At 43.2% G+C, this 27,099-nt stretch overlaps 1 protein-coding gene across 2 annotated transcripts in view; it reads left to right on the top strand.

Moving 5' to 3' along the window:
* Positions 1-27,099, top strand: part of GTF3C3 (general transcription factor IIIC subunit 3) — a 310,738-nt gene that overhangs the window by 237,836 nt on the left and 45,803 nt on the right. For both annotated transcript variants that reach the window (XM_086955414.1, XM_086955413.1), the window contains exon 16: positions 21,273-21,397. In XM_086955414.1, coding sequence (XP_086811540.1) covers positions 21,273-21,397 — 125 coding nt within the window. The remainder of the gene's footprint in view (positions 1-21,272; positions 21,398-27,099) is intronic.

Raw genomic sequence — 27,099 nt, 5'->3', positions numbered from 1 at the left:
TCCCCAGTATTGACTCTATAATTCCTTTTGATTCTAGGACCAGTAAAGGACTCATTGTGGATTTTATGTTGCCTGACCTAGATATTGATTATAATAGTAATCCAGCTTGTTCCCAAACACCCAATCCTTTGCATACCACCCCTTTGGCATGGTAAAAAATACTAATGAAATTGTTCAGTCATACCTACCTCAAAATCCTTACAAGGATTGGAATCATCAGCATCCCCGGAGATTGCCTTGCACGCCTCTTGTAATCTCCCTGGTGATTTTGTTCACTATTCAGAATCCATGAAATACCTGGAGAGAATGTCATCATCAGTTTCATTTTAATGTGAAAGTGTGCCAACAATGCGAAGTATATTTTGGACATGCTTTCAGTGATTCTACATAGCTTGGTTCCAAAGGCGGCAAAGATGATGGACAAATGATCTCCGGTTTCAAACTGTGATGAAAGGGTACCTTTGGCGGCCAGTGCCAATGGAATTGGGCAAGAACAATTCCAATTTCCTAGAACAAAATGAATGGATTTTAGGCCCAAGTGGCCGACCTAGCGTCATAAAAAGAAAAGAAAAGAGAGGATTTCTGATAATGGCGAAACATCACAGAACTTCTCTCTGGAAAAACATTTAGAGGATCCTCCGGTTGTTTATTTTGGCAAAAGTTGTTCCTGGAAAAAATAATTCATTTTCAGTGAAAGCCACATATCAAATTTTCCAGAAAAGAGGAAAAAGAAAAGGAAAAGGGTTTAAGCTAGTTTACAACCAAGTGATTAATCATACCTGTAAAGCTTTCACAGCAGAATCTTTCTGCAAAAAATGTTGTTAAAAAAACAAAGCAACTGTGTAGGATACAAAAAAAGGGAGTAAAGAAACTATCATTTGTTCAAATCCTGATTTCCAATCACCATCAAAAGTCAGTTGTTTAAAGTGCTGTGTTCTCCTCATCCCCTTGTCTCATTTCCAAATAATACCTATTTTACAAGCTTGCTGCTGAGAACTACAAGGAATGGTCTAATCCCTGTCTGTTCCAGAATGGTATGTGTTCTGTTAATGGAACTAAGCATATTTTTCCTCCTAACATTCTTAATCCACATGCCAAAGCTTTTCTTAATAATGTAAATGACAAACTAATTAAAAGGTCAAAGTCTCCTCTCGCTCAAAACTCTTCTTGTAATTACGATGTATAAGTGGTTTTAGATTTTATTATCCTTTTTGATAATCAAGTTTTGCCATTTAATAGATCAACTCTTTTGAACTTTGTCTGGTATTGAAACTTTATAATGGTACATTGCAGCGATTTTCATTCGGATCAAATATTGCATTCCGCTTTTGATAGTAGCTCAAGAGTCACTTTCAATTCGAGGGTGGTAGTGAAATTGATTCTGCAAAACTGACTATTTTCTTTGTTGTAGTATTGATATAAACTCCTCCATATCGGGGAAAAAGTAGGTTTAAATGTGGGCAACAGAACTGGAATGCAACAGAGGAAAGGAGAAGAATATAGTAGTGGTGACTGGCAGGCGTTGGCAAAAACATGTGGTTTCAGTCGCAGATGGGGCAAAAAAGGTAATTAAGTCCGCTGGAAGTCTAGCGATCTTAGTCAATGAAATTGTTTGGCTGGTACCGTTAATGATAACTCTGTTGTGGATACTTAAAAAAACAACTAACTTAACAGTGGATTGCAAGTATTTTCCTGGAACATAAGCTGGGCTTTCTTATAGTAATGAAACACCTGAACTGCTGAACAGTCTTAATGCAGATATAATTTGTATCCAGGAAACATAGTTGTCTACTGACTTTCTACTTACGAATTTCTGTGTGCTTGGTTGCCCAGCTTCCATCTCTCATAGAGGTCATGGGAGTGGGTGATAAAAATGTTGTCAACTGAATACTTTTGGTCATATAGTAGTTTTAATCATCCATCAAATTTTAGTTCAGTGTGCAAAGCTCATGGCAAATACACCCCCCCCCCCCGTTTAATCTCACACTCTCCTGATCATAAACTTATTTTCTTTCCTTTCTCAGGTTGCTGAATCTAAAAATTGTTAAAATATAGTTTGGTTTGGGATTTTAATGCAAACATATCTAATCAAACTCTAAATGCTTTCTCAGCTGGTGACAAGAAGGAAGCATTTAATAATTAATTCCGGCCAAAATTTAATTAGACAAACAAGGGTGTGCCCTTTTGGAGCTTTTGGGACCACATGAATGCCCGATAGTGAATGGTAGAATGAATAATGATGTCCTTGCAAAACATACCCATGTCTCCATCTAGAGTTCTTCTCGCATTGATTATGTGATTGCCTGTTTTATCTTTTTCAATTCGTTTTCTGGTTTAAATATAATTGATTCCAATTGCATTTTGTATAGTTTCCAAGAGTGAATCTGAGATCTTGAAATATTAAAGGCAACTTAATTGGAATTACAGTAAAATAATAATGCCTAAAAAGGAATGCTCCAAACAATTGCTGAGGAAGTACAAGTTTGATATCTTATTTCGCCTGCTCAATTTGAAGGGTTTATTAAGTCTTTTTTGGGGCTTGCAAGACCCCTCTCTCGATAAGAAGTCATCTGGAATTCGGTCACAGAGTGTATCACTCCTAAATAGGGAGATAAATAGTTTAATGGGAAGGGAGTTCTTGTACTACTCTATTGAGAGAAGTAGGATCATTAGCTGTCTAAAAAGACACAGAAGTAAATAAAATGCTGACGATAAGAAACTATGATGTGATCTAAAGTGGATTCATTCAAGTGAGGCTGTCATTGGGGTAATAGAAGGAAATTGATGCATGTCCCAATAAAATAATCTGAATTGGTTCATTAAATAACAAACTTAAATGCCTCCACTTCGATGGATGTCGAATCTTTCATTTTTTTGACTCCTTGAATGGAGGCAATAATTGTTCACATGGTCCTCTCCCAACTGAAGGCTTTGTCCTTGGTTTAAAGTTGTCCGTGGTTATGGGGTCTGATGAGATTCCAATTTCAGTTACAAAGAAGGAAGCATCTCTCTAGTCTATTGTTTTAACACCCCTGTTTTGTTGCTGTTATTTTAAAGGAGTTATTCCAGAATCCTGGTCAGGGAATATTATTGTAACTTTGCATAGGAATGTCCCCCATAGCAGTTCTAGGTAGATTTCACTACTCAATTCGGTCGGGTTGGTTTTTACAAAAAGTAAAGAATTGAGTTGATGAGAAAAATATAATTCCTATGGAACAATCTGGTTTTAGAAAACCTTGCTCTGTTACAGATAATCTTGAAAAAATATGTTGGTATCCATGGTCAATTTGTTTATGCTCTTATCATTGATTTTTACATTGCGTTTGATTGGGTGGACAGACAGGCGCTTTGGGAAAAACTGTTCAGCATAGGTGTGCCTGAGAACCTCTTACGGTTGATTATAGCTTTACATTCTTCCACCTGGTGTCAGGTACTCAGTTGTGATGACAAAGGTCTTCTAGAATTCCCACCAATAATGGACTGAAACTGTCATAGGCATTCGCCATAAGCAGGCTAGTGGAGCACAGTGAATTGCAGGGGAGCAGGGGTTGGAATCTTCTACTGTAATGTTTGAACGGCGCTGTGATGAAGTGTCGGAATGGTATCCATGTACAATTGTTATTTGACTAAAAATGAAAATATATAAAAAGATTACAATTTTCTTTTTAAAGAAATAAAAAACAATAAGGGTCTTAAACAAGGCTATCTATTGCCACTATTACTGTTTTCCCTATGTATGTATGTATGTCTTGCCCATTTCTGAGTGTAAGGGCGATGCACCTAACCTAGGGATCGTACAAATACCATGCATATTAGAAGCAGATGATATTGTTATTTTGGACCTTGCTCCCAATGCCTCCAAAGTCATCAGATAAGTCTTGAACAGTTTTCATTCTTTAAAAATGACCACCATCAAAAGTAAAGGATAGTTTAATCTTATTGCTGCTTCTCCAATTCAGAATAGACCTCAACCCTTTTTAACCTGGAAAATAGGCCACATGATCAGACGTCTGTTAGTTCAACCAAGAATTTATATTTAACTACTGAAAGGTATAATGGATGTGTGGCAAAATATACCAGAAATATTATGCAAGATTTAAATCACATACAGTTTAAATGCATAATATTGCGCTCTACCGGTCGCTGATTTTTAAAACCACTCTTTATAAAATCCAATGTGCGTTCTTTTGATGAAGTTCAACAATTGCTATTTTCACCTGTGAATGTATTATTTTAAAATATTTACATCTTTTAAAAGTTTTATGAAATAGTAATAATATAACCTGGTTGTATTGTGTTGTTTCTCTGGACCTCCTAGGAGATCTAAAACTTGAAATAAACTTTAAACTTGAACCTCTATCACCATACCTTTACTTTCTAAATAGTTACCAAAATGTAGCCCTTTGGATGCTAAGCTATTTCCAGATTAGAAAATTAAAATATATCAAGGGTGTAAAAAAGTGGCTAATTATTTGGGGTCGGCAGATGCCCAGATCAAATGAGCACTGGAGCTATGGCACAGGGCAGCCAATCTTACCTTAGGGCAGTGGGTAAAGTATGCAGTACCAAAATGGATATAGAGTCAAAACACCAAAAAGTCAAAAGAGAATTAGTAAAGCATTATAAACAAAATGACACCAAAATTACAAAAACCCAATAAGGGGAGCCAGAGATATGAATGTTTAAAGATTTAAGTGGAAATATAGACAGAAAGCTCTAAGTCACAATGATAGTCTATGGTTCTGGTAGATGAGGACCAAGGCACGCTTTGTGGCTGACCACAATAGATCTAGAGGTCAAATACACCAATCATGGTGAAGGATTTTGCATTTGGACTTGGTTTGCAAAAAGGAGGAAAAAATCTTCTAGCAGGATAAGTCAGCAGTCTGTATCCTTTAATCAGATAGCCGTTTCACAAAATACTGCAGAAGCTGTCCATTTAGGTGGGAAAGCTCTCACTGGATCAAAGTTGAGTTTCCCACCTGTTGCCCGGGTACTTTTTGCACTTTTGGAAGGTCTAAATTTTCTCGTTGGAACTTAGTTTCTGAAATGAAAGTCCTTTTTTCCCCAGCAGGGCAACGCCACAGGCTGTATCCAGCAAGGGCTCCTCGACGCCGATCCCTCCAGAGGGCCCACTGAAATACATGTGCTGCTGCAGAGCAGCTACAAGCAGGATGAACCTGTTTCTTCAGTGCAGCAAAGTCACGCCTTTGCCTAATTTGCCCTACGGGTTGGTCTCCGCCCTCCAGAAGCTGGAATTCAGTAGACTTTCTCTTCATCTGAGGCTCCCAGACTTCAGGGAAAGCTCTTGGGACTTCAGGGCTTGATCCAGTGAAGGCACTGAGCAGGGGCCTTGGCAGGTTCGTTTGGGGCTGGTCACCTGTGAATCCTGGAAAAAGTGGCATCAGCCAACTGACACTTGTAGTCCACTTCTTTGTACTGGGTTCCAATGGGAGCAGATCAGTCCTTCAGAGATCCTCTCAGGTTACAGCATACAGGGGGACTAGTCCTCTTCTGCATGTCCAGATAGTGTTTTGAGGTGGTTTGCATTATCCAGTGGGTTAGGGTGATCCTGGCCCTTTCCTAACCAGTGCGGTAAATGTTCCGAGGGGTAACCCTACTCACTTTTTCAGAAGTTCCTTTTTGTCCTACTGCAAACAATCCCACAGTGCAATTTACTCCAAAAATCCATGTTAGATGAACCCTTCCTCCCATGTGCACTACCCTTGTCTACCCTAAGGTGGGACCAAGCAAATGAACGATACCTGTGTCCACTTCAAACTGGTTCTCAGGGTAGCTGCCCTCCCACTGGCTTCAGGGCTTCAGGGCCATCCTGGATAGTATGGAGTTGAGGTCGAAAGGTGTTCCCTTCCTCATGTCAATTTTTACACTATACTATGCAGTCTTCACCCCTAACCAATGAAGTCTTCACCACTGTCCATTTCAAGTTAATGAAGTTCCTGGGCCAACCCTAGTTGTCCTTTCTCAACAGATAGGAATTAGATGCCCCACATCCAGCCCATCCTGTCACCAGGCTAGGGCATTGTCCTGCTCTGTAAAGGTTGACACCTCATTAAGGTCAAGCACTTGCAGGGCAACTGGTGGCATGCCAATTCAAATTAACCTTCAGGAGCTTAATTCAGGGCCAAGTTAACGTTCTAAAAGTTAACTTTCCTAAATATTTATTAAATAAATATCTGACTTCACCAATGAATTGGAATTTAAATAAGTATGAGAAATAGACTTGGTATGACTATTCAATTATGTCCTCTCAAATGTTACAGATTAAAGTTTATAATCTGCTTTGGAATTTTCTAGGATCCAACTATAGCCCTGCCAGTGAAAATAGCTTTTGGGGACTGTTGGAATGGAAAATGTTTTGGTCGACTTCCTCTTGTATTGTACGATTTAAGTCACCATTTGCGGCACCATATTGTATTCAGGGGCTGTTTTGTGCCATGACCGAAACTAAGCTTCTGTCTCATTCTGTTTGCCTCAGCAGAAAGCAGCCTCAATGTTTTTTTCTATTTCACCAAGGTTGAACTTCCCTGCACTAATGAATAGACCGTTTTGTCATTGCATACCTTTCCCATCTGATAGGCCTGCTCCCACCCTTAGAGTGGCGGTCAAGGGCAAAATAACCTTGGAACTGAGATAGCATGTACCCAGACTTAGGATTTTAGCTCATCTTTCTGTGTCTCCTTTGTTTACCAGCTACTAACTGGAAAATTCCAGTCTGGGCGTGTCCTTAGGGGAGTGGAAATGTATATCATGTATTGCCATGTTGGCGAGGGTCAGTCCCTTTGCAGCAATCCGAGGAGGCTGGTCAGGTTGCACTCCGCTTGAGTATATGACTAATAAATAACTGCGGTTTGTATTCTCTACTGTCTGACACAGTCTTCATTTGTTTGGAAGGCTGAGAGGTGGTCGCAAGTGTCCCAGGTGACCCTATTTGGGTCACTTCCTTCAGGCTAATCACTGGAGGAACATACCAACTTGAATTTCACTCATGTTCCACTTTTAAATATGAAGCACCATAACTTGAGGACAACACAGAGTGTTTAGGGGTGACTTATTATTATTTAAAGGCAGTGTTTCCACCTTTCAGAAAGGGTTATTTTTTAAAGGTTTGATAGCAGGTTTATAGGTAGTTGCAGCCAGGCTACACATGGTAGTCCTGAAGCCATGTTTTCCTGTTTTGCAGTCCAAAGGTGACATTTAACTTCTATGCACTGGGTGCTTTTTCTGCATCATATTGAAGGGACTTTTAGGTAAGCTGTATCTGTTGATCATCGATAAGCTAATTTAACCATATTTAAAGGTGAGGAAAGGCATTTTAACCCTGTAGAGTATGGATAAAGTGCACTGAGTTCTAAGGCCAGCAAAAAATGGGTTCTAGAAAAAGGCAAAGACAATCAGAGAGACCATACAGGAAGGGTGGGTTTGCTACAGAGGGTATATAAAACCTTGGATGTGGTTTACCTCATCGCCTCTTGTGGGGTAGCCATTTTGTCCAGAAGCTGGCTAATACAATTTAATTACCGACACCAGAACAATCTTTTGGCAAATGAAGGAAGATTCTTCAATGCTATATATTTTTTCTTATTGACAAAATAATCAACAGCATACACCGGAATGGCTGACACATAACCATGATAATGGATGGTATGATGACAACAGAGCTTGATCCAGTGTTGCCGAGTTTATTAAGTATCAAGCGTGTTCGGGAGCTCATTGCAGTTACATTTTACAGACAGCCATCAGGAGATTCACTAGATAGGCAAAATAAGAAGAGGCATATATCATATCTTAAGTAGAGTTGAAATGGAGCCCTTTTTATATCGGTCTAGCATTGCATTCGTATTTTATCTGGTGCTACAGCTAATGAGTTTATGATGCAACATTGCAAGATACTGTCTAAGCCTGTCCCATATGTCGTTCGGCCTAGTCTGCGTAACCTGTATGCGTATTTCTCGGCAGGTTCGCCACATTAAGCAGCATCTGTAAGCCCGGTTTTCAGTGTGGAGATCAGCAGAGAAACCTTCGCTAGGATAGTGGCAGGAGTATTGCTGTTATCCGTCTCACTAATGTGGGGATTGGTTTCCAGAAGCATCAATTTGCAAGTACAATCAACAGGCTTATCAGCGATGTAGTCTTAGAGATATCATTCTAAATGGAAGAAACCGTTGGGGTCTGTAGAACATCGTGTTCAGTTGGGAGGGTGTCAAGGTGCTAAACTATTCATAAACGTTGCGAACATTGTTGTATATATTTATACATTTGTAATACAGTAATTTGTGCCTGTAGTTTGAGATGATTTCTGTGTGCTGCAGTAGGTCTATGTACCATTGTTCAAATTCTCCCCTCAGCTCCCGTTCCATCTGCATAGTGCTTTACTGTATGCTCTTGGGATGCAATCTGAGCATAATGCATATAGCCTAGTTATCCAGCCCAGTGCTCGAGTCGGGGTACCACGTGGGTGGACGGCGTCCCCCCACTTATTTTACCGGGAGCTCGATAACTATAAACTGCAACTGAGTGCAAGTCAACTTTCATGACGTCACTTCCTGTCGTGTCGTCAGCGTCCCCTCACTTCTTTTTTAGGTTTTGCCTAGCCAATGCGTACGAAGTACGCATGCGCTAGGAAAAACTTAATGATATCTGTGTGTGGGGACTGGACCGTCCCCACTCTCTCATTGGCTAGCTCCATAAATGGAGGCTAGCCATTGGGAGAAGGCTCTGTCCGTCAATCTCGGACAAGATCGGGGGCGTTCCCGAGAATTTTTGGCTTTTGGCTACGGCACGCTACGTCAGCCAAAAGCCGGGAACGCCCCCGAATCTGGTCCGGCATTGCCAGTACCCGCCGTCGATGCTTAATCTCCCCGTGCCTAACAACATGAATTCTCCGGCTGCCATGTATTATTGGGTGGGCGCCACTTCCTATAACAGCATCTTAGAAAGGAATGTATCCTAGACTCTAACTCAACAAGTGCTCATGTAAAGCGCTCTAACCCCTTCGGGTCTCGTTAGCGCTATATACAACTTTTTAAAAAAAAGCTTTAATGTGTACTGCCTAGCAGTAGCATCGGGAGCGGGGGCGGGGGGGGGGGGGGGGTTGCCAGCACAGCCTGCGAAACTCAGGCACTGACAGTGGAGGCTGGGAAACCAGTTTCGAGTCTCGGCAGGATGCTTAATCTCCCCGTGCCTAACAACATGAATGTGTCCGTCTCTAACTCCACATGTGCTCATTTAAAGCGCTCTAACCCCTTCGGGTTTCGTTGGGAGCGGGGGGGCCCCTCCGGCGGCCGGGTGGCAGCATACTCTTCACGCCCCTATTAACTCCACCATGTGGGAGAAGCTCCGTAGCTCACCTGGGCAGTGCTCGGACATCATCTAGAGTAGGAGAGACCGGAAGGAGAGGAAGAAAGGAGGAAGAGAAAAAATAGGGAAATTGTGATAAATGAGAAAGCATGGATGGAAAAGAAACTGCAAAGTGAGATGAAGAGACAGGCAGTGTGGCTTGCTGGAAGAAAGGTGTGAGGTGGAATCCAGTTTAGACAGCCTTGGTATTTTTCTAACATGGCATTTGTAAGTGCCAGTGGCGGGCTCTTAAAAAATCTTAAGGCCCCTGCACTTATTTATAAATTCAACCCTAAATGGAGTACATTACTGTGTGCCACTTTTACTGTGTGTACATGTGTTGTTTGCATAGCGCAAACATTCCCAAAAGACAGCAGAGCAGTGTACAGGCTCAAAGGAAGAGAGCAGCAGTGAAAGGTGGGTGTGAATGCCCTCATTCTGTTTTGAACAGTAGTCACACAACTACCAAGAGGCCCTGTGTGTTGTGGCCCCACACGCTTTCTGTTGGCTAGGTGAGTGTCTTTGACAGGCGTACCTATTGTGTTTTTTGGTTGTTTTTTTTGGTCGAAGCCTACATCTTTTGGACCTTCGGAAAGCGTCCATGAGAATGCATTTCACCCATTGCTTGCCAGTGGCTTTGTACCTCACATTTTCTTGCTTTTATTTGGACTGTTCAGCTTGAGTTTGTCCCTTCCATTGCCCAGTCATGTTAAGTATTACACCGTCTCCTCCCTCGGGACTCGCTCCTCTCTCCGAACTTTGCCTCGCAATGCAGGAACATCGCTGCCAGCAGCAGCAGTGCCGACCGGTGGGGCCGCATCCCAGGCTGAGCTTTGTGGGGAACCCGAGGAGTGGCAAGGGGTCAGCGGTGCCACCGGCAGGTCCTGGCTCTGCAGTCATGCAGCTCCCAGGATGCAGGACTTCTGCTCATACTCTCATCCCGTCACTCACTCTTCCCTTTCACCACTCTCCTTCTCTCACTGCCTCTATCTTCTGCTCATACTCTCATCCCGTCACTCACTCTTCCCTTTCACCACTCTCCTTCTCTCACTGCCTCTATCTTCTGCTCATACTCTCATCCCGTCACTCACTCTTCCCTTTCACCACACTCTCCTTCTCTCACCGCCTCTCTCTTCTGCTCTTACTCTCATCCCGTCACTCACTCTTCCCTTTCACCACACTCTCCTTCTCTCACCGCCTCTCTCTCTTCTGCTCTTACTCTCATCCCGTCACTCACTCTTCCCTTTCACCACACTCTCCTTCTCTCACCGCCTCTCTCTTCTGCTCTTACTCTCATCCCGTCACTCACTCTTCCCTTTCACCACACTCTCCTTCTCTCACTGCTTCTCTCTCTTCTGCTCATACTCTCATCCCGTCACTCACTCTTCCCTTTCACCACACTCTCCTTCTCTCACTGCCTCTCTCTCTTCTGCTCATACTCTCATCCCGTCACTCACTCTTCCCTTTCACCACACTCTCCTTCTCTCACTGAACTTTTACAAAGGCGAAACCGTCGCATTGTATACAGAAAAAATGAGTTATATTTAGAGGGGTCGGAGTGGGACGCAGTGGGTGGATGGATGCATGATGGATGGATGCATGCATGATGCATGGATGCATGGATGTATGAGTGGATGCATGGATGGGTTGTTGGTTGGATAGGTTGGTGGATTGCATAAATTGTTGAGTGCTTGGCTGTATATATGCATCTATCCATCCACCCATCCACCTATCCATGCATCTATCCATACACCCATCCATACACCCATCCATGCATGCACCCATCCATGCATGCACCCATCCATGCATCCACCAACTCATCCATGCAAGCATTACAACAAGAGCCCGCAGCTCTCCTTCGTCTCTCCTCGCCCCCCCTTCCCTGAGCCCGCAGCTCTCCCACGTCTCTCCTCGCCCCCCTTCCCTGAGCCCGCAGCTCTCCTTCGTCTCTCCTCGCCCCCCTTCCCTGAGCCCGCAGCTCTCCTTCGTCTGTCCTCGCCCCCCCCCCCTTCCCTGTGCCCTGCCCTGCTATTGTAAATGACAATGCCATTCATTTGTTAAAAAAAACATAAATAAAAATAATGTCAAGAGCAATGCCAATAGCTCTAACTTTAACAAAGGCAAAACCATTGCATTGTAAATGCTTGTTTAGGACTTGTGCCCTGATCCAGCCCCGAGCATCTGGTAGTTTTATACGTTGTGTTAAAAGGAGGAATTCCGGTGTTTCAGAAGGAAATGTGGGCCGTAAGGCCGATGCAGCATGCTTGATCCTAAAATGAGCTAACATTCAGGGCAGCAGTGTTTCTGTCTCATTTAAATTGGTCCAGAGTCAGGAATGTATTGTCTTTAAATAAATGTTAGGTTAAGGTTATGCCCGCCTCTAGTAAATTTTCTATAAAACTCTTGTCAAGCGTGGGTGGAAATGCTGGGTTATTTCCTATATATAAACATGGGGAGTATGGGTAGTCTAGCTCAGCTTCTCTAGCTGTGTGCCATATTGAACAATTTGTGCACCTTCTCTATCAGTTGGGGGAGTTTTGTTGGCTGTAGTGCAATTGCAGTTTTCATTTCCTCTAACCCTAACGTAACCTGGTCACTTCCAATGTGCAGATGTCGGGCGCAGCTATTGGGGTCAAAGCAGTACACTGCAGAGTAGGCCTGAGCTGCATGATAATATTGTTCTAAGCCTGGTACTGCGAAACTACCCTTTTCATATGGTAGAGTGAGTGTATCCTATGTTTATCTAGGGATTTTACCGCCCTATACCAGTCTAATCCACTGTTCATGCAGGATAGCAAAGTGCTTTTGGCTGAGAGGAGTGCGGATTTTGTTGAATAAGTAAAGGAATTTAGGAAAAACAATCATTTTTACTAAGGCACATCTTTCCACATCAAGAGGGGCAGAGTGATGAATCTGTCAACCAGTTCTATGAGTTTAAATACTACAGGGCTGTTGATACCCTGGACCGGGGCCCGTCTGTTCGCCTGAGACCAGCATCCCCAAGAACATGACCGACCCTTCACACCATCAAAGAGAGAATTCTGGTTCCGGTTTCGTGGCAGGTGCTATGAGTGCTAGTATTTCAGAATTTCCCCAGCTGATATGTTTAATCTGATAGGCCACCATACCGTATGATTTCCCTCAGCAGGAATGTAAGATTATCATTTGGGATCTGGAAAAAAGCTAATGTCATCTGCTTAAATTGACAGCAGGACACCACCCCCTTTTCTGAATCATTTTTGTCCACCATAAGCGTGGAAGGGTATACTCAGATGTGAGTCCCTAGCTCATTGCACCGTCAGGATTCAAGCAAGCTGGGCCGAAGACGGCTGAAATGCCAGAAACCGGTCCCCGGTAGCTTGTTTCCTTCCCAGTATAAGAATTGGCTTGGTAGTTTGGTCTGCCCTGTTCCCATGATGCACTGGGCCAGGGTCAGACTAATTTGCATATAGCCAAGTTCTGAGCTGGGATGGTGCAGTGAGCTAAAAAACGGTGATGGATCAAGCCCTGATCTTTGGACTGGGTAAGAGTAGTCTGCTTAATTCAGACACTCTGTTCATCACCACCCCCTTTTCTGAATCACGTCTATGCAGGAAGGCAGGGCCTCTCCGTGCAGCCGGGTTGCACTGGACTCAACTGATAAGGCAGGGGCGGCTGGTGACATTTGAAAGTGGCGGGGCGTAACATTATTGCCCAGATAAAATAATGCACCGCAGGAGCTGGAGCAACCTACGGAGGGTTCGGGGGGTCGCCCCTACCCCCCTTGCCCCCCCACACACCCCGCCGAGAAAATTTTGAAAAAAGAGTGGACAAATGGTGCATTTTCAAGCAAATTTGACAAAGCAGGAAGGTTAATAAAGCAATTGTGAAAATGCAGTTATTACATTAATAAAGAGATGTCATATAACATAGGTAGCTGCTTATTCAGTATGTGTGTCTTTGCTCTCCCTGTGGCCTTACATATCTTTCATCTGTGCCTTTGCCTCTCCATGTGCCCTTACATATCACTACTGTTCGTTTTTGCTCTCCCCGTGTCATTACAAATCACTTCTCTGTTTGTTTTCCTCTTATTGTGCCCTTGCATATCACTCCTGTCTGTCTCTGCAGTGCTCTCCCAGACCCCTAACATATCGCTCTTCGGTGTCTTTGCTCTCCCTTTGCTTGTATACATCACACCTCTGCGTCTTTGCCTCTCCACGTGCCCTTACAGATCACTCCTCTGTTAATTTTCTTTTCCCTGTGCTCATCCCTTTCAACCCCCTTTGCCTTTATCCACCACTCCTAGATCCTTTGCTCAGTCTGCCCCTTTTGCACCAGTCGCTGTGTCTTTCCTTCTCCTATCTGTTTCACTTTTCACTTTAACTTTATCATGTTTCCATCGCTCTGTCCCTTGCTCTACTTGGGACCTTATAATAATCTGTTCGTCTGCGTCCTCTTCCTGTGCACTCATGCACCTCTCCAGAAAACTTAAATAAAACCATCATACTAAGGGGCTGCTAACCGTATCTGCCTGCCAAAAATGCACCCATATCCCACAGCACTCTATCTTCAACCACCTCCTTCATCGCATTCTACGTCCTGCGACGCGTCCTCAGGCCCCTCTGATCTGTCGCAAACGACAAAAAAAACTCCTCCACACAAGATCCAAGCAATACACCCTGCCTACCACCATTCCCCACTGTGCAGCATGCTACCCACTATGTGTAGAAAACATGCGTCAGCTTCAAGAGAGATTTCTCTGAGTGAGGGACGTTCAATACTTTTGATGAGAGAGTGCCAGCACTTCCCAATAACACAAAGGCACTCTTGGTCACTGAGAACCTACACACCTTTGTTTTTCCTTTTCCTTCACTGTCCATTACTGAAGTGTGCTGTTGAATAAAAGACTTTGCCACACGTGCAGTGGACTTGGAGCACGGAGAGTAGACGAGCCACACATCTAGCCTTGCTGTGATTTACCCGCTACGACAAATGCTCGCGACCCACGGTGCTCTTGGTATCTGTTAGTAAGCCCAGAACCTGTGTGACAGTAGCTGGACCCAGCAAGAACAATTGTCACAGTTAAAATACAATTTACACCAGAAAGTCTAAAATCGGAGCAGTAAGTTTCATACGGAAATGGTATTCTTGCTGGTATTAATCTTTTACCTCACACATAACAACAAATAGCATTGTATCTCTGTGCTTCATCCTCGTTCCCGATATACACAATGGTCTAAAATGATGACGGCAGAGCCAGGGAACCAATAGTCCGCATTCGCCTCCCTGGGTACACGAACTATGTGATCTTGGACATGCCACATCGTTTTGCGCCCTTTCTTTAAATTTCCTCCTCACCAGAAAAACTCGACCCTTTAATTAGTAATAGCTTCGCCACTGCTTTAATAACTTTATTAAAGCACGGGTTGTGACTCGAATTTTAAATGAGCAACAGTTGAAAGGTCAGGCACTGGAGGGAAAGGCCTGGGACATGGGATCCCCTTTTACCTAGGATTGGCATCTCCGACTGTAAACAAGACAGCACTTGGAGGACTAAGGCCACGCTCTAGGCACTCTAAATATGGCATGAACAGAGTGTTCAAAACATCATCTATAGCAACTCAGCCAATTGTCAACTGAAGTGTGTCGAAGTTTGAAGGCTCAGATTTGCACTTGTGAGCTATAAGGTACGGAAGGTTCAATAGGCAAGTGTTCAACTCACTGATGGCTAGATGTAGGTAAAGTACAGTTACCGATTCTAAAATACCGAATTTTACCGATTTGGTATTTTAGAATTGGTAAATGCAATGTAGGAAATAATTTGGTTAAAATTACCGAATCGTTACGATTAAGTATTTACCGAATCGGTATTTACCGGATCGGTAATTCCCGTTCATTCCTAAGGGCCTGGAGGCCCATAGGAATGAATGTGAATTACCGAATCGGTAAATACCGATTCGGTAAAAGAGGGAGAGAGTCATGGGTGGCAGGGTGTCACATTGACACCCTGTTGCACCCCCGAATAGTGCTTGTGTGCACATGTGGCACACATACATGCCCTAAGGGCATGTATGTCTGCCACATTGCACTGGTTTAAATGCACAGATTTGCATTTACAGAGGTATTCGTTATTTACCACCAACTAATAGTTGGTGGTAAATAACGAATCCTTAAAGCACAGAAGCACTCTTCAAAGTGCTTCCTACATGTCATTTACTGATTCGGTAAATACCGAATCGGTAAATGATGATTCGGTAAATACTGAATCTGTAAATTGGCCACCTACATCACAAAAGCCTAATTCCGGTCGGTAACGGCCCAAATTCGGTAATTTCGGCCATTACCGACTGGAATTAGGCTTCCTACATCTGGCCCATAGTCATTCTTTGTACCACTGCACACTGAATTGGTTTTTGGCACTTTATAATAAGGATTGATACTTGTCAAAAATACCACTTTAACCAACCTTAAAATAATAAAAGTTTCAGTTGCCTTACAGGTTTTGCAGTGGGTGAATACCTCATACAGCTACTTTAACACTTTTGTAACGCGTGATCTGCCGGTTATACATGCATCTCTGAACACATGCAACAACTCACTGAGCAATCTTACCGATAATTCAAATAAGTGACCTACAACTTACATGCAACATTCTGCAGTAGGTACTTTTGACCCTCTAAGTTATTTTATAATTCAAACCTATGATCAGAGTGAACACAGACCTCTCCAGCAAGTGCATTAACCACCTGAGCTGTATTAACCACCTAAGCGGTATTACTGGCATATCATGCGACTTGCCTGATGCCGAGAGATGACTGCAGCAGGTGCCTTAACCCTCTAGACAATCTTAAATTGTGTTTTTCACAAATTAAGGAAGGCAGAACAGTTTTACGATCACATTTTTCTTAATGTCAATTTATTTTGAGGGCAGTGTTTGTAAAATGAATCTATACGTACTGCCAGACCAAAGGTGGGCTATCACCTGCTCTATTCCTCCTTGCAGTGCCCTCTATGGTGACTCACTTGCCCCATTTCAGCCGCCACCCTTCCATTGACTCAGTTCCAGCCCTGTTGGCAATTGACTGACTCTGCCCCAGCCCGACTACAGGAAAATGGATTGCCTGAGATGTGATCGGACCAATTTGCACGCTGCTACTTAATTTTCACGCTCACTGATTGGTGAAAACCTTAGAAGTAATGATGCATATGGCTTAATATACCACCTCAGAGAAATCTTCTTTGCCACGTTATTACTCGCTTTAAGTATGTCGCGCCGCAGTAAACGCCGTAGACAGACCCAGGCGCCCTTGAGACACCAGTCTTTAAGGAATGGCAGTAATTATGGGCAGCCGCGGCCCGTTGAGGAAGTTCCGTGGAGCAGACAGGCGGGGAGGGGGCATGGTGGGGGGTGGTAAACACCGGAAAATTTATGATTGCAGGTAAGTAAACAATTAAATTTAAAAAAAACTAATTTTGCAGAGCGCCCTGCATTGCATTTTGCCTGTCCATCAGGAGACGGAAGGGTTCCTAATGGGCATGCGCAAAGAAGTGAAAACACAAGTGCGCATGACTGAGCACTGGCAAAAAAATGGCCCTCGGTCCCCACTCATGCACACTTCAGAATCTGAAGGGGTGGGTGGTCCGGCGCCATGCTGACTGAAATGATTGTCAGTTATCCCTCGGCATCTTTGAACTTAAGTAAACTGAGTCAATTTACTTAAGTTCTGAGACGCAGAGGGAGATGCGGGTGGGGGTCTACGCCCCCTCGCCCCAATGGCCGCACCGCGCCAGTGATAAGGCAAGGAGAAAAGATGAGAGATTTTACCCCTGCCTGGTGCTTCTCTGAATAGGAAAGTGCTCCGAGGTAAAGCCATGTCTAAGGAACTAGCAGTGAGTTCCGTGTATAACAGTGTAATGATATTTATAATGTTATGCCCAGTCTGTGCAGAACCGCAAAGATAAAATGCCACTCTAGTGAGCCAAATGCGTGATCTGCCTCTCGGAACACCACCATGACATTTATCTCGGTCGTTTTTGGTGTATCACGGCAAATAAAATTCTTAGGTGATATATAAATGTAATTATTTTTTTTTGTTACACCCGTTGATTGCATGTGTTATAAATAAATTCTTCTCTTTCTTTGAACTGATTTGAGGTGTCCTACTGGGTGTCATTAGATGGCACTTTGAATAAGACCTAGTCAATTAGAATAATTTTTTTGAATTAATTCCTTGTTCGCAGTTTTAACTTTTTACTGGAATATAAGGTATCGTAATATGATTAGATACTGAAAGTATGTTCATATTTCCATTGATGCGGTCCCCGCAGTCAGTTTTCGGTGTGTTTACTATTGTTTGTTTGTGATCATGTTTAAATAGCCAAGACCGCGCCCTGCTGGGGTGCTCGCCATCACCGTATTTCTGGGCACTTGTTTCCTTGCCTAGGAATTTACACTCTTTTCCTGCCAGTACCCTGTAGGACACAAGGATCTCAGTCATAAGTCACAGCATATCATTTCTCCAGGTGGGAGAGCGTGTTTTCTAGCTCATCAAGTTTGATCTGAACGTTTTTATCACTCCAGAGTATTTGCCACTCATCTACTCTTATGTATACCTTAAGCATTTCCCAGACGAGATCAATCAGTGCTCCAAGACCCTATTTAGGTTAAAAAAAAACATTAAAATGGAGTCTTAGTCCAAAGTGAAATACCACGTCTCTGTGGGCACCTCATGTAAAGCATAACATATTAACTTATCATTAGGAGTCTGGAACTTCGAGTTTTAGCAGGACAAGGCCTTGATCAGACAGCGTGCACGGTCAATATACTATGTCTGTGATCCATGGAAGGGTAGAGCATGACTCCTGAAAGAAATCAATATGGGAGTGTATGCTATATCTGTGGAGTAATAGGAGTTTGCTTTATTGGTTTCCTTTTTGGCCCTCCCTGCATCCTGCAGTCCATTAATTGCAAACATGGTACATATAAGTCTGTCGGATCATGGGTGGTCTGTTCAGCTTATAGCTGTTCGTTTCTGAGCATAGTGTAAGGTAATAGTCGCCGCCCCACAGGATCTTTTGTGTACACTGTTGCTTTAAAAAAACTGTGGAGTGTATGTTAGGATGATCTGTATTAATTAGTGTGATGGGTGTATCTTGCTGAAGAGCATTTATTCTTAAAGCTGTGCCAAATGTAGTCATCTGCATGAGCAAGAATTAAAATCCTGCTGATTTCTTGATGAGGATGCCATCCCACAGGAGTATGAACTATAGGAGGTGACATGTTGGTTGTGTTGCAATTGGGTTATGCCCATTTAGTACACCCTGATTTTTTTGCTTTTCATCCGGTTTTGTATTTTTTCACTTTGAATGAGTCTCACTACTTGTGTCTTACCTCCAGTAATCACATGGCAAATGGACTTCATGTGTTTACGCCAGTGTCCGCCTTCTAAATGAGACGATGTGACGAGGCAAGGGTAAGGAACACTTGGCTGGTTACCCATGAACACATGTCCACACGTGTGCGGGCTGCACTTGGGAGACACGGTTGTGCGCAGCTCACTAACAGAGCACAGGTAGCCTGGCGCAGAGGGGACTCTGCAAGATTAGATAGTGACTTGAGGTAGGCCTTATAATGCTAGTGTACACCGATAGGGAAGTCAGTGTGAGTTAAATTTTTGTATGTAGTGATAGTTTAATATACACATTGGGAGAAAACTGGCTTAAAGTGCAGTTTCACTCCTTTTTGGCCTATAGAGACCAGTGACGTACTAAAATGGGATGTAAACTGTACATGATAATCAAATCTGCAATTTCCAAAAGGATATCTGTACAAATTATGGGTCATCCACAATAGTCATATTTCCCTGGCTCAGCTCGCGATCAGAACCCAGGACTTTTTGTCAACCTGCTGTGCCAGGTTAGTTATCTTTCTCTCTAGCAGCAGGAACTAAGGCCTCCTCACACTAAGGGAGTAATTAACTGTGCCTCACCAAGCTCTTGAGAAGGAAAGGGGTGGGGCTGGAGGATCTGCGTCAATCAGTCCGCTATCACACTCCACCAGGGATGGGCCTGCCCAAGCCCAGTGACCAAAGGAGGGAGCCCAGACCTCTGGAGCCAACAGAGGCCGGGCTCCCCTCTGAAAATTTAGTGAGGAAGGCCCTGGCAGTAATGTCAGCGAGGGGTGGAGCGTAGCCCCCATGATGTGATATGACTTGCGAATCCTAGATGATACCATTTTGAACTGCCCCAGCATGCTGTGTAGGAGGATTGAGACAGGGGTGAAGAGGGGACGTGGCACCCTAGTATTAGCCCGGGGTACCTGGCTTTTAGAACCATCCTCCCCCTTGAAAAACTCTTGCAGAAGTGGGAGACTTCTTCATGCTTGGTTATTTTTCTGCGTTTCGATGCTGGATCCTGGGGTTGCCATGGATATCATGATTGAAGAACCCCTTGATGCCCAGAAAGGACCAAGAACCTTAGGACCCGTAGGTCTCTCCAAGGGCCAGTGAGACTGGCCCGCTTACACCCCCTGAGGACCATTTAGGGGAAAGCCAGAGAAAAAGACCAAGAGAAAGTGTGGCGCAGGGAGCCAGGAGAAATAGCTCTCTGTGGACTACAGCACATTGGAAGTGAGGTCTGCTGCAACGGCCTCTTCTGGCTAGAGCTCGCCACCAGGAATAAACCAAGCCCAAGATCGTCAAAATCGGGCCAATGGGGACCACATTATAACATTTAAAAATGAGCTATGTTTCACATTTTTACCAATGTAGCACGTGGGACTCCGCTGCCGGTCCTTAATTCACCCCTGGGGCCTGCCCTCCTCCCCATTCCCACGTCTGGTGGAAGTGGGTGGCCATCACAGGAGGAGAGCCCTGCCTACAGGAGCAGGCAGGGATCGAGAAGCTCCAGGCTTCCGTGGCCACATGTGGAGGCGCGGGCCTCGAAGGGTGGGCTCCTTTGGCTGCCTCCAATGAGTGGAGGCATGGGGGTGTCCGGGTAGGACCGGACACCCGCCTAAAAAGAAAAAGTTGCTTCTTTCATGGCACAGCAGGAGATCCGCTGTTAAAATATTCACTGCTCCAGCTGAAACTCCCCATAATGCCCTGCTGGCCTTCTGCACCTGCCTAATTTTCTTTAGTTGTGGTAGCTCCAGGATAACACGGGTACCTCCAGTGAACCAAACGAAGCGTGGGGGAGGGGGCCTCCCCCCTGAATTTTTGAAGTACATAACCTACATCTCTGGGGCGCAGCAAGGCTGGCCCCTTTGGAGATTTTTGAGAAATGTTTCAAAGCACTCCCAAGGCTGTTGATTTGGCTTTACCGCTGGCAGAGCAGGGCCTTCTAGGGGCTTATTTTATGGCTGTGTTTATGGTGGTCTGAAGGTGTACAAAAGGTACATATACTGAAGAGCCGTCTAGGGATTATGTCCATGGCAGCTGGGTTATGTAATCAAAATGTGATGCCCTCTTGGTTCTGTTTTTTTATTGCATTTGTTTGACTTCTCATTGCGGAAAAGGGTGTCACTTGTGATATTGATCTGGTTCCACGCGCATCATTGTTTGGTTTTCCTCCAAAGTGTCACACGTGTGGTAGTTCAATGTGACTCATAAGTGCATATAAACCACATAAATGTCACACATAAGCCATATGAAAACTTCGCAGCTGTGCTAGGAGGCACTGGGCACTAATTGTGCTCTCCATATTTTGAGGCAGAGGGTCAAACAATATATAATTCTCAAAAACTTCTGCTTACTGTATCTCCCTAGTTCTACCATGCATCCCAAACATATTTAGCTCCGTCGCATTTGCTTGATGCTCTTCAGTGTTTGGCATAGTTGGTTAAAAATTATGTGTGCTCCTTTTCTCTTCTGTAAGTTTGATTTTGCTATACATTATGTTTGCACATATTTTACAGCCCTTTTTTTGTTTTTTAGGACAATATGTGCAGGCCTTTCGTGCAAAACAAAATGAAACTCTCACTAACCTATGTATCGGCCTAACATTTATCCACATGGCATCCCAAAAGTATGCTTTAAAGAGGCACGCTCTTGTAGTGCAGGTAAGGCCTTCTGATCCATGTGCGCACACCAATGACATGTTTTTCATTCGTGTTACTTGCAGGTGCTGTGTAGCAAGTTGATAAATGTTTACCAAAATTGCATATATGTGTTGTTGTAACTCGGTTCCTAGCCATAAAAAGTCACCCCTTAAAACAAAGGAACTAGGGTGCCTGCAACTTATTTCTTTCAAGTCTCGCTCGAGTACCTTCAACTAATGTTAATAATCACAATCTCTGTATACTATAAGCAACACTTATGTTGTTTTTGAAAAAATATATATATAGAACACTCACAGATTTAGGCTGGCTGGGGTATAATGTGCTGTTTTACTTCAAGAGACCATGCACTTTAAAGTGGTTGATATGGAGAAGGAGGACTGTGATAGGCAATGCCGGTAATAACCAAGTAATTCACAAGTAATCACAGTTCTCCTTTTGTGGCCAAGAAATGTCCTTCAGTGGGAGCCATATTGATTGCACTACCTTGGCCTTGCATTAGATCTTTCAGGGCACAGTTCTGAAACACACTTATTTATTTTCAAAACATAATCCTAATTATCAAGAGCTTTCACACTTTAATTTCATGACATTTCTTACTTTGACTAAACTTACTAAAATAATCCACTTTCTACTAACGGTGAGATCACGTTCAATAAACAAAATAAGATTACTACAATCACATTATAACCATATGATCTAAAGTTGCATTCAGTATATAAAAAAGGCTGTTGTCCCCCGCGTTTCAGTGGAATCACTGGTCTAACCCACCTTTTTAGGACTTCTTTATTGAAAGCCGTTTTTTTCCACATTTTCTACACCTAATATCATCAACATCATTTTCAATTTCAATCTTCTTCAGGGTTGGATTATTACCCTCAATTATCTTCATCAATTTTTTTTAAAAATCCTTTCACTATCCAATTCCTTGACTGATAGGTTTCAACCTCCACAAGCAGTTAACTTTAGAAACCAAATTTCTGTTGATTTTATTCACAGTAGCGCCATAACCTCAAATTTAGTTAAACATCAACTGTGCTCATCTCAGATATTTGCTTAACATCCATCAAATAAATGTTCAAGTGAAGCTTAATCCCCCTTTCTATTGATTGCACTTAAGATTTAATATATAAAAGAATGATAATGCAGTAGTACCCACAAATGATACCATTAGAGCTTCACAGTTCTTTTCTCTCGCTTATTGCACCCACCACCACCTCTATATTACCAATCTCTGTATTAATCACATTTTCAACGGTTAGGAGTTCACTTGTTATTTCATGCTTCTCGAGCCACTCTTTCTTGGTCTCTTATTTATATGCAAAAACCAGGTGCGATCTTAAATACTAACCCAATATAGGAAAACAACCTTTGTTGTGTACAGTTTCAAAACCCTCCTAGTAAATTGTCCATGTATCTAGTAGGTTGATTCATTCATCTTAGCTCTGCTAATCAGCATATAAAATCTATATATACACAAGCCAGGCCTTGGCACTCTCATTAGAAGCCATACATGCTTCACATTTGCTTTTAGCTGGTATGCTGTTCTACAAAGGAAAATTATTATAATCTCGTTCTATACAATGCCTCACCTCCTTACATGAAATGTGTCTTTTACCAAATTTGTTATGGATCTTACCTCTCCTTTTTCGATCAGAAAATTACCATGGAAAGGTGCGGGTGATGTCACCAAATGACACCAAAAATCAGCCTGAAGGGTGTCATCAAATGGTAATTGTAGTAACCTTATCATGATGCCAGCAAATAGCAATCGAATCCCATTAGCCACTCATCAATTCTAAAAGATGGCATTCACAGTTTTAACCTTTACTCTGTACACTTACCTCAGCTACTTTACTCTTAATAAAGAATCAGGTTTAGGTACAACAACTCCTTCTCCTGATCTACAATCCAATAACATTTTCTTAGTATCCTTCCATCCTACTGACAACAGTCCTAAATGTAACCTGTGCCAATTACAACTGCTTACCCATAACAGCTTGATATGTTCACATGTGGAACCATGTTTCTTTCTTTGCTTACTTTATACAATAGAAAAAATACTTTCAATAAATTGCATGAAATACTCCTCTCTTATGGCCATATTATGTCATAATGTTCTCATCCACAATACCAGCAGGAAGGTTATTGTATCATTACCATACACCCTTCCCTTTAACCTCTTCGGTGCTCATGACGAGACCAGCTCGTCAATATTGCGCCGCTCCGCCCACGCACGATTGATTCCCCGCCTGTGCCGGCAAATTAATCAGTGGGCGGGGTCGCGACGAGACCAGCTCGTCATGAGCACAGCTCCACTGTGACTCATGACGAGCTGGTCTCGTCACGAGCACTGTGGCACTGCGCTCACCCCCCCACCCACCCCCAGCACTGTGGGGGAATTACCCCCGCAGGGAAGGGGTTAAAACTTCTTAGTGTTATTGATTTTATCACAAACATGGGTGTTATTCCTAAATCCTTATACACCTACTTGGAGGAAATTTCTCTTTTCTTCATTATACATCATCAACTCAATACAAATTTGCATAGTGCTATATTAATCCTACTTCATACAATTTAAATTCATGGATTTGGGACTTCAGTTCTAAATTGCAGACAAAGAGGTTCAACATCTCAATGTGATATACCCATATACTATACTTCAATGAGTGTTTTATCCGATGATGGGGTTATTCATCTGATAATTCTGTCCCACTACTCTCTAGTATTCAACCTGGTCTTATGTGTTGCAAGTTCAGACCTATAATATTTCTTTCTGCATTTTCTCTTCTTATTCAAATAACCTCCTCTTATCGTGCCTTGAACTCATTCTTGGACAAACTACTTTATATCTTTCTCAGAAAAACACCTAGTTTGCATTGTCTCTGAGAAAGCCTCAGCAACTTGCCCTCAGTGTCTAAAGGATTAAATAATTACCTTTTCCCACCTTTCACCAGCTTCTGGGAAAGGTTCTTCTGGTCAGTCATGAAGGCATCAGCTCTGAAGGCAGACTTATAGGCACCCTGTCCCTCTCCAGCCTGTGCTCCTGAAGAGAGTAGTCCTTTACGGTCAGGTTGTTCCACCTGGATTCAGGAGTCCTTCTGCTGTTTGTCCTATAGCAGACAAACAAGGAGCCAACTGTTTGACCCCTTGATTGCAGTTCCAAGGGTTGCTGGGGGACAGCAAGTTTTAGGAGTCTGAGTCCTTTGGCTCAATAACCTCCCTTCCTGGGCGGCCCCAGAAGAGCCATTGTCCCCTGTCAGACAGATTGTTAACCCCAGTAAAGGAATGTGTTTTGAACATCTAGTGTGGGCTTAGAGGCAAAACTTTTGACTTTGAATCATTTTTCTAGCATTTTCCAAGGTGGACATGTGTAAAATGGTGGAGGATGGCGTACCACAACAGAAATTATGTTCTTTCTTACAGTGGTCATTTTGAGGCCTTTTTGTCGGCTTCCATACTGTGGACAGAATTACCCTGTGTGTTAAACTATTGGAATTGGCTAATGGCAGTGAGACACTGAGTCTGATTTTTGCTTGTAGGTACATCAGAGTTGGTAAAACATACATATAAGAAGAATCCAAGTGACCTACAATGGCATCATAGAACACCTTGCCATGGCTTAGCAATTCTTTATTTAGGACTTGCTAGGTGTACCAGCTAATGGATCTTGACACTGTCCCAGCCAAAATGACAATTATAGTTGAAAAAGCCAACCCAGTAGCTTACTTAAATAGACTGTTAAACACAACTTTGTGATAAATGGTAGAGACTCAGTTGGCATTTTTTTGGTAATAGATAATCTCCAGTATAGACTTTTCATAAATATTTGTGAATCATGAAAATCTCCATTTATGTCCCAGAGCTACCCATATAAAAGATGATCTCATTTTTAAAAAATATATGTATTCAATGCTGCTTCTCTTTGTATATGTGCATATCATGGAGGTGCTTTTGCATCCCTGTAAATAAATGTAGAACCTCACTCCATAAGAATTACTCTTTCCGTATCCTCAATAACTTTGGTACCGTTTGATCAGCGATGTATATAATCTGGGGCGATTTTTGAGAGGGACATCATCATGGGGTTCTGCACCTGAGTACTTGCTTCCCAAGGTGATTGGTGCTTCCAAATGATAATATAGTATCTGGTAAGTGATACTTGTGGGATCTGTGCAATTAACAAAATTACCTCCTATGTCTAAATCAAAATTCTATGTGAAAAACAAGGAATAGGGTAAGGCAAAAAAACAAATATGTGACGCTGTGGGACAAATTACTTATCCTTGGTGTCAAGCAGAATGGTCAACATGTTTCAGCAGAAAAAATGCCTCTTAGGATCAGTGGCCTTGGTCTGGACCGTGGATGTAATACAGATCCCTATTCCTTTTGGTGTTCTAGTAAGTTCACTTACATTCCTTCGTTCTTGATGGATCGTTGCTGCAGGTATATTAACCTGCAACTTCTTCCAAAGGAGCTATAGATGTGATCCCATTCCCGTAAATAGGGACTGATTGTCACTCCTGTTATTTCCTCATGCCAAAGGAGGACAAGTCCTTTATCCTATTTTATATCTCTACCCTCTGAATCCCTTAATTTGGAAAGACAAATTCAATAGTCTCATGCTTGCTGGCCCAGGTTATGTCTGCCCTGGATCGAGGCAATGGGATGGTGGATTTGGAATGGCAGGAAGTCGACTTTCTTGCGCCCATCCTGCTGTCCCACTGATGCTTTTTGCGGATCTATGTGGACTAGCAGCATTTTCAATTCCCCATTCTCCCCTTTGTACTAACCAGTGCCTCTTGGGTGTTCATGAAAGTAATGGCAATGATGCTTACACACCTAAGGAGTTTATGGATTCCAGCTATCCCCTACTTTGATGGCTGGCTGTTGAAGGCGGGCTCGCTGTAGTCAGTGGTTGACCACCGTCAGATGGAGGCGAACCTCTTGATATCATTGGGGTTCACTACAAATGTGCCCAAGTTACATCTGATTCCTTCGCATAGGCTCCCTTTAATTAAAGACTCCCTAGATACAGTGCATATTAGGGCTATGATCCAGGTGTTTCATCCTCCGTTCTGGGTCTCTATATGAGTGGCCATGAGGCTTCCGGGCATCTTGGCTTGCTGTATCTTACACTTTGTTTATGCCAGGGGGTATATGTAGGCTCGGCAGTGGAACGTGAAGGCTCAGTACAGTCGTACCTTTTAGATTCCATCCAAGTTTGGGAGAACATTGCAGAAGATTCTATAGTTGCTGCTCAACCGTAATTGGAGCAGCATCAGACCCCTCTACCTTCCCACCCAAATCTGATGTTTGTCACAGATGCGTCACTGTTGGCTTGGGGAGGTCATCTGAGAGAGGTGGAGATCAGATGTCTCTGGTCTTTTGCAGGGACCCACCGCCATATCCACCTGCTGTATTTATGGGCCATTTGGCTGGCGTTGAAATCCTTCCTAACATTCAGGTTTGCACAGACAGCATTGTCGCCATGCGGTGCTGGAATAAGCTGAGCCTGAAAGGTTCCTGGGTCCTATACCATGAGGCTCTTCACCTCTAGAGTTAGGTGCAGTGATAGGGCATTTCCCTATCCATAAACCCCCTGGCTGGATCTTTAAACTCCAGGGTGGCGGACTATGCCATTGGCTCCTGGTGGATCACAAGTGGTGATTACATCCCAAGGTGGCATGGGTAATCTTCCAAAA

This window comes from Lissotriton vulgaris, chromosome 2_1, assembly GCF_964263255.1.
Source record: "Lissotriton vulgaris chromosome 2_1, aLisVul1.2, whole genome shotgun sequence".
NCBI classification, from domain to species: Eukaryota; Metazoa; Chordata; class Amphibia; order Caudata; family Salamandridae; genus Lissotriton; species Lissotriton vulgaris.
Note: the sequence above shows the minus strand (reverse complement) of the source record. Positions and strands in the feature narration are given on the sequence as shown.